Raw genomic sequence first — 12412 nt, 5'->3', positions numbered from 1 at the left:
TTTTTTTAAAGAAAGCAATATAAGTTTTATTATTAACTACAGCTAGCTCTTCTCAAAGGCCTGGTTCACACATCACAGTTAAGGCAAACATACAAGTGTACAGATTTCCTGAGAGGAGCTTATGCCACTATGCTCCTCCCTGGTCCTTTTTGATGCCATGGTGAGCTATGCCAAAGTTTGGCTTAGTGTGTCATTTGAACCAGGGCTCATGGTTAATTTCTTCAAAGAGACTAAACACTAGCTGTAACCAAGGTTTGCTCTTGGTTACAGCTCATGGGAAGTCAGTCTACAGAGATCCTAACCATGAGTCTGAGTTTGGACAACATGCTAAGCCAAATCTTGGCTTTGCTCAGTGTGGTGATGAGTGCTGCTTTAAAAGTTTTTCTGGTTTTATTGCAATGTGTGTCTATTATGTCTTCTATTACTTATATATAACTATAAAAAAATAGTGAAACGTCTTGGAGGTGGTAATACTTACACAGATACAAATAGAGAGGTGTGTGTGTGTGGATGTGTACATCCTTTTTACCTTTTTCATAGATTGATAGCTGTGGCAGATGTAAAAATATGGCAGAAGTGATGGTCTACTTATTATAGTTGTTCCATGCAGTTGCCTTATGAACATATGAAGCTGCCCGATACCAAGTCAGACCGCAGGTCCATCAGACTCAGTATTATCTTAGAGCAGCTCATTAATGCCTTGAGCAGAGATATTTAAGAACATAAAAAGAGCCTGTTGGATCATGCCAATGGCCCATCTGGTCCATCATTCTGTCCACACGATGACCAAGCAGATGCCTATGGGAAGCCCACACTATTTCCTGATATCACTTCATGTGCTAGAGATTCAACACAGGACCTTATACATGTGCTCTGACACTGAACCACAGCGCCCTTTTCTCTTTAATCGCATCCACACCCATGCCTCCAACATCAATAACAAAAGATTATGACACTAGCCTTCGAGCCATTGCGTTATAGGCCACAGTCTCATGGAAGTATCAAGACAGATGAACGGTTTTGGTTTTTGTACAGCTTAAACTGAGCACATCATATCAGATGAAAACTGAGAAGGGAATCCAAGCACACACTGCTTGGAAATAATCATAGGTGAAATGCAGAGAAGGGACCAACAAACCACAAATAATGTATGTTGGCATTGATCTGAGGAATTCATGGAAAATGAGAGCCAGTGTGGCATAGTGTTTGGAGTGTCAGACTAGGATACACTTGCTTGTATTTTAATTGTGGTTTTATCTTGTTGTACACCGCCCTGAGAGCTTGTTGCTATAGGGCGGTTTAGAAATGTAATTAAATAAATAAATAAATAAATATTGGAGCTCTGGGTCAAATCCCCACCCAGCCATGAAGCTCACTGGGTAACCTCGGGCCAGTCATCATCTCTTAGTCTAACCTACCTCACAGGATTGTTGTGAGGATAAAATTGGGAGGGGGAGAACCATGTTCATCATCTTGAGCTATTTGGGGAAAAGGTGGAATATAAATGCAACAAAGAAATAAACAAGGCAGGAAGTGAGCAAAAACATTGAGTTAAGTGAGTTTAAAATCTGAAATTGCACATGCTGAGAGTATTCAAGACAGCCAGTGTGATGTAATGGTTAGACTGTTGTACTAGGACCTGGGAGACAAGGATTCAAATCCCCACTTGGCCTTGAAGCTTACTGGGTGATCTTGGGCCAGTCATAGTCTCTCAGCCTAACCTACTTCACAGAGAGAGGGAGGAGAACCATGTATACCACCCTGAGCCCATTGGAGGAAAGATGTGATATAAATGTAGTAACAAATGAATTAATATAAAATATAAGACTAGGCATAATTGATAGGTATTTCCCATAGGGTAGCTATGGAATTGAAGCTGACAGAAGACTTATGCATGGCAATATGCATACTTTTCAACAATTCAAGGGTGAATTCAGTATTTATAAAAATAGTTGTTTGCAAACACCAGCCAGGATGACAAGGTGATGCATAATGACTCTCAAGGGTGACACAGAACACTGAAGCTTTAAGTGGGGCTAATTATTTTTCAGCCTGAATGGATTTTTGAAAGTATAAAATTGCAAGCGAGGAAATGAGTATGCCACGGGGAATATCTGAAGAAAAGATAGTTATGTATTCACTTAAATTCATTAGCAATTTTACAATTTACCTCTTTGCAGACAAGCAATAATTTTAAAAATAAAATAATAAATAGCTACAATACACTGAAAGCCACATCTATTTTAATACTATTTCAACCTATCTTCATTTTCTTTATTGTGTTAGTATGAAGTCCTTGCAACTTAGGCCCCAGTTCACACAAAGACTCTTTTAATGGGCTGAAATCAACACATTTTTCATGGACTGGCACATGTTGAACTAGTTTTCTGAATGAGATCATCACACGCTGTGATGATGACTCAACGTGTCCTAAAACACATTTGACAAGTGTGCTGAATGCTCTGAAAGACAAGTGTACAGAAGTTGCTTTTATGTGAGCTACCAGTTTCATATCCTGTTTCTCACACAATGGATAATTCTATCCAATGTGAAAAAAGGAACCTCAGGACAGGTAGTAAATCAGTTCCAAGATTTGTAGGTGTGAGACATAAAGGGCTTATTTGTACAACCACATGTGTTGGCACTTTTCATTAATGCATGGTTATCTATTTACCATTAGAAAGCACTTGTATGTTTTGAATGGACAGCAATATCGAAGCAGTCTTTTTAGCAAAAGTGCCCCACACAATTTGTGTTCAGACACAGCACTTTCTAAGGTATGGAAATGTTTCTTTTTTGGCACCAAAATCACTCAGGAAAAGAACCATGGCTTCAATCAAGCACATATTAATGATGCTGAAGCCCCACTGAAAAAAACTGGGATGGAAGCAGGTCTTTTAACAATTTTGTACCCTAACCTACCTAAACATTAAAAAGATGTTTGCTCTTTATTGATCACAGGCAGAGACACATTAAATGCCTTCTTATTGTACTATTAAGTGAATAATCTAAAACAGGGTGACAATAGATAAATATACTCAGTATCACCCAGAGAACATTAGAGCAGCCTTGCTGGATCAGATCTGTTTAGTCTAGCTTCTTGCTTCTGATTGTGAGCAGGCAGACAGCTCCAAGATGGAGCTCTGTGGAAATGGCCTCTTGAAATTCTCCATCTTATTCCAGGACAGATCTCTGTGCATATGGCCACCCTTAAAATTCTCCATCCTCTTTGTTTCAGTTACAACACTGAGTCTGTGGTCTTTTATCACTGATCTTGGTTTGCTCTGTCCCACTGGGTTGCTAAAGAGCAATGAGCAAACTTGAACCCTGATTATATAGGCCTCCCCCCATGCTTGCCCTGTGTTGTCCCCAAATCTGCTGCAGAGGGTTGGGGGAACACCCCCAGAACAGATTTAGGGGTGTGTGCAGGGGGAAGTGAGGGGGAGATTGTTTTGTTGCACAAGGGAAAATCCTTGTAATGATGGAATGATCTACTAAGCCCTATGTTGAATACAACTCCTTTTTTTAAAATGTAGGAGAGAATTATGTCTTATAGCAACTTACCTTGTACTGGAGCATCTCGAACTGTCTCCTGGTTGTTGGGAGCATGATTTGGAATAGCAGGAGGTGCAAGAGGGGGATGCTCTGCTGTCCATTCTGAGGAAAAAGATATGTTTGTTTACTTTCACTCTGTTGAGACCAAGGGGAAATCTGTAATCAGGAGGGAATCTACATGCTGACCATAGTCAGTCTCAATTGTCTAGTCACCTTTCTCTGGCATTCCAAAGAAAACTCATCACAATGGAGTCTCTCAGAGTTAGGAAAACGTTATCCACCTCCCCAAACCAGATTTTGTTGGATTCAGTCAGACCCAGCCAACATGGCCAATGGCCAGGGATGATGGAAGTTGTATTCCAACAACATGTGGAAAACCACAGGTTTCCCATCCCTGCCCAAACAAACTGCCTACCCTGCTAAAGGATACATAGCACGATTAACCAAGTATATGTTGGGAATGTGAAAAATGACAGGCAATGTCTGATCAGTGAATTAATCTTAGTAGTCACAGGGGACAGACAGATACAGTCAATATATTAACTGCACCTTATGTTGTTGTAGGGTCACACAGCATTTCACAGTATGCAGCAGGTTGTTCTCCCATCAGAAGTTGCCATGCCTTTAATTAGACCTTCATTTATTTTGCAAGTCAGAAAATCTATGGAGGAGAATGAGCTTTTGCTGTATGTGGCAGATAATGTTGCTATGCTTGTTTTTAACAGCTGTTCCAATCTCCTTGCCCGATTGGTTTATATAATGCTTATTTTGATGAAATTGTCATTTTAAATCTTCTAAAATGTCCTGAGTGGTAGGGAAGGGTATACATGTTTAAATAAATGAAATAAACAATAATTATAACAAAAGTAGAGGCACTTAATGCTGCTTGGCTTAGATACAATTCACCCATTAAGCCATAATGAAGGAATGCATGGAATCAAGCTTTTTTGCTGCCTATGCCATTCTTCTGCCTACATCTTTCAGGTGGGGAGAACTAGGGGTTTCTCCTCCAAGAAGACAGAACCATTTCAGAAGCAAACCTCAACAGCTCTTGGCCAAAGCAGAACCGAGCAGCTTCCAGATGAAGGGCATCAGTACTTTCACATTTTCTTATCACTGGCACTGCCTATACAGATGGGCAGGTAAAGAATAGGTTCCACAACAGCTAGACTATCCAGTTGTACCGCACCTACACCATCTGACTCTTCATCCAGGCAAGCCATGGTAGTCAGATGGAAGAAAAGGATAAGCTGTCCTGCGGAAGCTGCTCCACTCATTTGCAAGCTCTCTCTGTGTGTGTGTGCGTGTGTGTTTAGAATACCTCCTTTCATAATATTATATCCCAGAGCAGCACACATACTCAGCAATGTGTGTGAATACCAGCTGCTGCAAACTGCAGGAGGAAAGAGTGCTGTTGCACTCAGATCCTACTTGTGGGCTTGTCATAGCTATCTGGGCCACTGGCCTGATCCAGTAGGCTTTCCTTATGTTCTTAATTCTGTGAGAGACTCCCAGCTTTCTCACTACCTGTATTGACACATGGAATTACAAGAAGCGGAATTCCTCACATTTTCATATTACAAGGATAATGTGAGAACAGTGTCCAAGCTAGGAACGTTCATTCTTACCTTTGTAATTTGAGGCTAGATTATTGCATTATACTCTGTGCAGGGCTGACCTTGACAACTGTTTGGAAGCTTTAGTTGGCATAACTTTGGCAGCTCATAGGTAACTGGAGAATATATTACACCAAGTTAAGATGCTTTGTTTTGAACTTATGAAAGGCTAAACATTTCGGGACCTATATATCTTAGAGATCCTTTATCATGTTGAATCAAAATCTTTAGAGCTCTCCCTTGACCATATTACACATGCAGTGAAAAGGATTCTTGATATTCCTCTGTAACTTTTTCTTCCTACAACAACTCATCCAAGTCTGGTCCTGTACATGTCCTCCTGTTTTCGGATAACTTTTAAAGGAAATAGGTATTGTTGCTGTTGTTTTAGTATAATGAATGCAGCTAAGTAGTTATATTCAGCTGAATTGAGGCAGTTAAATTTAGCTCCCACTGAAATCACCAGATAAATTAATCTAACTCAACCTAAGTTCAACTAAGTTGATTACAGTTTAAATTCATTTATGAACATTTATAGTTATGAAATTGTCTCATACAGAGATAAAGCACTGGTTCATCTAGCCCAGCCAGGGGCAGATTTATAGGTGCGTGCTATATGCACAAAAGTATGCAATTGCCGCCCTGGGCTCCTGCTGAGAGGAAGGGCAGGATATAAATCAAATAATAAATGAATGAATGAATGAATCAAGTAGAGCCCTGTCTGGCTGAGCCTCCCCCCACGTTATTAGTATATATCATTAACTGAGAGGGTACTTTTGAAACAAGACTACAAACAATGAATTGCCATGATTGAATTTTCATATTTACGTTTGGTGCATAGTTTCCACTCTTCATTTCTCCTATTCTCTGATTAAAGTGTAGAGGCTGTTTAATAATTTAATAGTGAAGAAGTATAAATTGGGCCTCCCAAAAAAGGGCTGTGCACAGGGGCCCACATACCATAAACCTGCCCCTTAGCCCAGTGCTACCTACTCTGACTGGGAGCTACTCTCCAAGCTCTCTGGCAGAGATCTTTCTACCTTAAAACAAAACAAAAAGTCTGGAAATGCCAACGATTGAACCTGGACTTCCTGCATGCAAACATATGCTCTACCACTGGGCTCATTTCCTTCCACTCACAGGGCTTTAGCCAGCTGTCACATTTCCATGTGTGCATAATTCAGACAGAAGGGTTTGTTTCCTTTATGTATATGCCACTTTGGACTATTGAATATTGATATTAAAGTTCACATACGAGAGAATGCCTTCCTTACACTCAAATTAACGTTGGAATAGCCCTCTTCCTTGAAATGTCCTATATATTTTGGAAAGCCGTTTGTCTGTTTTACGTGCATTTGGATGCCTCTTAAGATATGTTAACTATATTTAGCATGATGGCTCCTGAAATCACAAAACAGGTTTTCATCTGTTTGGATAAATTGGATGCCATTTAGAATAAAAACGGCAGACTGAACCTTTCAAATCTTCACTGAATTTAACCAAATTTTTCATGATGGTCCTCGAGATCAAGGAGTAAGTTTTAATCTATGTTTGGATAAACTGGACTCCATTTCGAATAAAAATGGTGGACAGAACCTTTCAAAACTTCACTGATTTGAGGGTTTCTTAGAATTCCTTAGCAACTTGCTATAAGTTGTAAACAACTTGAAGGCATATAACAACAACAATGTCCTACAAAGTAGTTGTACTTATTAGCTTTTCCTCTTAAACTGTTTACAGGTTTGTATAGTGAACACAGCCTCATCCTGTGAAACTAGGTAAGTTTTTTTCTCATCCATAGAAACTGAAGGGAAGACCAACAATTTACAATGACAGCTTCCTGTGCTTATTCTATTTTCTAATGCATGCAATTTTGTCATTGGGTCTTGCACTAATACTTATCAGTTTGGAGCATGCATGCATTCAAATAAAAAGGACATCTGAACCATCTGTGTCCACTCACAAATGTTCTGTATTCTAATATGCACCCTAACCCAGCAAATCAGTATAGAGATAACCTAAATATGCCAGCTCAGTTTGCCAAAGTATGGCTTGGAGTGAAGGAGCAAGCATGGGGGTTCCCACAGCAAAGTTTGCAGCTGCTGCATTTTCCACCACTCCTGGTGCCACGGCCCTGCTACCTGGGACCAAATCATGGTTTGGCTTAGCATTATGTCTAAACCCAGGCTCATGGTTTGCCTTCCCTAAACAAAAGATGAGTGGCAAACGTTGGTGACAGCCTGTGGTTTGTATCTCCGGGAACCTGCACTTTTGCACATTCCTGCTAAGCTACCTTTGGGCCAGATCATAGTGTAAAGACACCCTCAGAAAGTTATTCTTGATGGCTAAATCACAACTTGCAGGACTCTCCATGGGGACTCCCCACAGCTGGAGTATCTTTTGTAATAGAGATAAGGGAGTTTTTAATTTGGACTAGTTTCTGTGGACCAGGATTCTTAATCAATATTAATATATTTCTGTTCACGTATTGTTATCAAGTGCTCCTATCGCTGTATGGGAGGGCAGCTGGGCCCAGCAAGGAATTAAATGATCAAACAATGCTAAACCTTAAGGAGCTACATGTGGTGTTTAGCAAATATTTCAGCCCTGACAATTTTGCAGAGTAGATGCCAACCTTCTGCTGGTTGTGGTGGTGGTTGTTGCTGCTGCTGCTGTTGCTCAAGCTGTTTTTTCCGTTTAGCTTCCAAAACCGGGTTTTCATATTGTGTTTTACGGTTGATATGGCTAAAAAAGAAAGATCATTAGGAAATGATGGGGTGGGTAGCAAAAATGTTAACCAATTTCAAAGTTATCTCTAACAAAAAAATAAGTCAAATGACGATCTAAGGAAACAAATGCTCACAGCATTTTATCTGGCATGGCATCTTGAAGAGGTATGGCTAATTCTTTCAAATACTCCAAAGTAGTCTTGTATCTATACACTGTTTTAATTGTTGTACGTCTCCTAGAGTGTCCCTAACCCGGACAGATAGGCGACTGAAAAATAAAATTTATTATTATTATCTGCTAACAATGAGATTAAGGCAGAAGGGATTATGCAAGGGTCCATGCAAGACAGTAATCAGATTCTCAAATATGCAGCCATTGTTTGGTTCAGTGGAGTTTAACAGGGCGGCAAAACTTCTAAGATCTGAACATCATGCAAATATCATCATAGTACATGCAAGCTACTTATAATGCTCCAGAATAAAAGTTGAAAAAGCAACTAGAGAGGCTTAAACAAAAGGCCACATACAAGCCACAGACACTAATGTTGCAAGTTAATAAACCTAGCAGAAATCTCCAAAAACTGGCATATGGGGCCTCCAAACCCAGCCACATAAATAAAGGACGGCTGGCCAAAAACTGAAAACACCTGTGAAAAAGTTAAAGAACAGAAAGTAACCCTATTATATCATGAATCTTTGAACCATTAGTAGTCTTGCTACAATCGCTTAGGGTGCAATCCAACTGCTGTTTATGATGGGCTGAGGCAAGTTGGATAAGGCAGACCTTTGGATGAGCCCCGGCTCAACCAGGCTACGCTGACATAAGTCCCTCATTCCTGGCTCAGCCACCAGGGAAGCCCAGCCTGGCATAAGGGGAGTTGGCAGAAGACTTGCAAAAGGGGTGTTCTGGGGGCGCGTCAGAGGAGAGGCCGAGGGGGAAGGGCTTATGCAACATCCAGGTCCCATTCGGCTCCCTCCCATAATCCCTGCACTGCAGTAGCTGGTACACTGGTAAAACAGGTGGCGGAAGGAAAGATGTCTTTTGCTTCCTTCCACCATGTCCTGTAGGCGCAGCCAGCACCCTCTGCTCCAAGAGGCCTCTGAGTGGCAGCTGGATGTGGCTGCCCCTTCTGCCAACTCTGCCTCTACCAGCTTTGCGCCTGCCAGCCTCCAGCAAACTGGATTGCTCTGTTAGAGATCTTGCTTATAAGTCACATTTGTTACTTATACCAATGTACTGCTGGGAGGAAAGGTGGGATATAAATCAAATAATAAATAAATAAATAACACAACCCAGTGGTTCCAAATGCAAGATCTTTTTTGAGCTCATTTGTTTTCTCCGCTATAGCCCTATTGTTTTCAAAGAACCTCTGCCACAAGCAGACTGATACCTCCTAAATTACCACTTGTTCATACCTGGATGATCCATGAAAAAGAAACACAATCGACATCTGTCCATCTTTGGCATAGCTCCATTGAAAACAATGGAACCGTGCAAAAATCCCCGGAGTGGGGATCTGCTGGCAGGAGCTTGGGTGAGTAACAAAAACCTAATCAAATCTTATAGCTTGGATCTGCTATCATGGCACACTAGTGGATAGGATCAGGCACTAGTCTCTTTGCAACACCACAATGGAACAGGCTCAGATGCTGTGTGATCAGCTACAGCCAACTGCAGCATCAATATTACTGTGCTTCTCACTGTGGTGAGGAGACAATGCTGCTAATACCTCGTCAAAGGCAACCTAGCAGCTTTCGAGCTACCAAGATTAAGAGGTTTCCTTATAAGTAAATGCTGAGAGATGGGGCTCCACTAATGCTTCCGTGTACCTGTCTGTGGATTAGTTCCATTAATTCACTTTAATACAAACTTTGAGCCCAATATAAAGTTTACACTTATGCCCAGATTTTGGACTGCAGTCCTTGTAGCAATTATAGAATATATAAACAAAAACTATTATCCAACAACAGTATTACACTCACAAGGTGCAGCTCAGATTTCTTTTGGCTTGGCTCATATAGAAGCTCGGCAACAAAAGAGCTATTAGGAAGGGGGGCTACATTCATTAAAGCAATATTAATTTAACGAGTGTAATAAATGTAAAGAAAAAAATGTCCCAAATTCCTCTGTGACTGGGAACAGGGCTTGTGCTAGTTCACTGTATCCTGACAGTCTCCATGTCACTAAAAGGCTGACAACAGCCGCTTCTCTGCGACCCAGATCCAGTGACCCAGACCCCTTCCGTTTTATCCAAGGTATCTGGGAGACAGGGTTATTCAGCAGTATTCAGGGGCCCTCACTTCGTTGTTATATCCCATTTCCCAAGTTGGTCTCTACAACGGACCCAGATTCTGAGAAGTCCTATCTACCATGCAGAGTAAGAAGGAAGAATGAGCAGAACTGGTTTAGCTACGGGTATACACACTGATGCAAGTGGAAGGAGAAAATTTATTCACTTCCTCCAGCTAAACAATGATGCACAGATGGATATATGTACAGTCACTGTCAGTTCTTTTATGGCATCTTATATGAGATGAAAGTCCAATTTTGGACTGGAAGATGTGCTTGCGTATGACAAACATACGAGTTGGTATCAGTGTGAAGGATGGTGATATTACTAGTCTTACAAAGTACTAGCCTTAAGGAGTATGTACTCTTTCAAAGAATGTATACATTGTTCAAATACAGATAATGCCTCACAGGACAGACCTTACCACAGTCAGTCTGACACGGCAAGCTCCCGAATGTTGGTATCTATCATGCATGATTTCAGACTGGCCTTCAGACTGCTCTTGTATTCAAGTGGGGGATGAAAACCCATATTCCACTGAATATGGAACACCATTTAGGTATATGGCACAGGGTTGGGAACTTCAGACTTGGGGACCAAATGCAGCCCTCCAGGTCTCTCTTTCTTTCCCTCTGGGCTCTCTCTAGGCCACATACCCCTCTCCAGGTTACAGTTCTCATTGGCCCTGCACCATACCCTCTTCAAGTGTCTTTGCTTGACTGGAATGCATCCTTGAACTGTGATAATGCCTCCTACTTGCTGAATGGACAGATGTGTGTGTAGAAATCTCTGGCTTTTGCATGCCTGGAATGTAGTCAACTGAGCACATCTGTTGTTTCAACCACTTTTGTTTCTGGCCCTGCCCATGTACAGGCATGTAACCTCTGGACAGTTCTCTAGAATGCAATGTGGTCCTTAAGCTGAAAAAGTTCCCCATCCCTGGTATATAGGAAGCATCCATTCAGACAACAAGTCTGCCCCCCTCCCAAAATGCTTCGATGTCTTTCCAAAACCTCTGTGTGAGAAATGCTGTCTTACCATTTTATATTGTAAATGGTTATTGGACAAATAGATAGAAGCCTTCCAGATGAAGACATCCAGATCTCACAACCATAAAGAAGTGAAGCAACGATGAGAACATGTTTATTTTAGTTCTAAGTTGCACTCTGCAATTCTTCAAATGCTAACACAGACTACAAACACCCTTTACAACAAGGAAGAAGGCCTCATTAGCAGCAGGAAAAGACCAGGAAAGTCAGCAAAAGTATATATAACTGAGTGAAAAGACAGAAAATGAGATATAAGTTATGTGTGTAGGTGTGCATGCATAGTGACTGTGCATGCATGCATGTGCAGAGAGAATACTCTCTCCATGTCTTTAAATTGCCACTATCATGGAGGGTCTGCTGTTAATAGTAAGCAGTTAAGATTAATAAGATGGATGAGTATACTGTGTAGTGGTTTGCTCTAATCATATCTATTGCTATCCTCATCACCCACATTTCCTACACATATCACAATCCTACTTGCAGGCAGGAATTTCTGAAGGATGGATAAGTAGAAGTGAAGAAATCAACTGTGGCTTTAAAGGAGGAAGTGACAAAAGCTTGAATTTTTAAAATCTTCTAATCCTAAACATGGATTCTAAATGACTATTCCCTAGACCAGTTGGTCATGGAACCGACCAGAGGGACGGCAACCCTGGACTTAATCCTCAGTGGGGACCGGGATCTGGTGCGAGATGTAAGTGTTGTCGAACCGATTGGGAGCAGTGACCATAGTGCTATTAAATTAAACATACATGTAAATGGCCAATTGCCAAGAAAATCCAACACGGTCACATTTGACTTCACAAGAGGAAACTTCACAAAAATGAGGGGATTGGTAAAAAGAAAGCTGAAAAACAAAGTCCAGAGGGTCACATCACTCGAAAATGCTTGGAAGTTGTTTAAAAACACTATGTTAGAAGCTCAACTGGAGTGCATACCGCAGATCAGAAAGGTACCGCCAGGGCCAAGAAGATGCCGGCATGGTTAACGAGCAAAGTCAAGGAAGCTCTTAGAGGCAGAAAGTCTTCCTTCAGAAAATGGAAGTCTTGTCCGAATGAAGAAAATAAAAAAGAACACAAACTCTGGCAAAAGAAATGCAAGAAGACAATAAGGGATGCTAAAAAAGAATTTGAGGAGCACATTGCTAAGAACATAAAAACCAACAACAAAAA

The 12412-nt window shown here is 41.0% G+C and overlaps 1 protein-coding gene across 21 annotated transcripts in view; it reads right to left on the bottom strand.

Moving 5' to 3' along the window:
* The window catches only part of MAGI1 (membrane associated guanylate kinase, WW and PDZ domain containing 1), a 732128-nt gene that overhangs the window by 134240 nt on the left and 585476 nt on the right, over positions 1–12412 (bottom strand). For all 21 annotated transcript variants that reach the window (XM_061618714.1, XM_061618715.1, XM_061618723.1 and 18 more), the window contains 2 exons: positions 7807–7916; positions 3565–3657 (listed from right to left, as the gene is read on the bottom strand). In XM_061618714.1, coding sequence (XP_061474698.1) covers positions 3565–3657; positions 7807–7916 — 203 coding nt within the window. The remainder of the gene's footprint in view (positions 1–3564; positions 3658–7806; positions 7917–12412) is intronic.

The sequence above is a fragment of the Rhineura floridana genome, chromosome 3 (assembly GCF_030035675.1).
Source record: "Rhineura floridana isolate rRhiFlo1 chromosome 3, rRhiFlo1.hap2, whole genome shotgun sequence".
In the NCBI taxonomy this organism is placed as follows: domain Eukaryota; kingdom Metazoa; phylum Chordata; class Lepidosauria; order Squamata; family Rhineuridae; genus Rhineura; species Rhineura floridana.
Note: the sequence above shows the minus strand (reverse complement) of the source record. Positions and strands in the feature narration are given on the sequence as shown.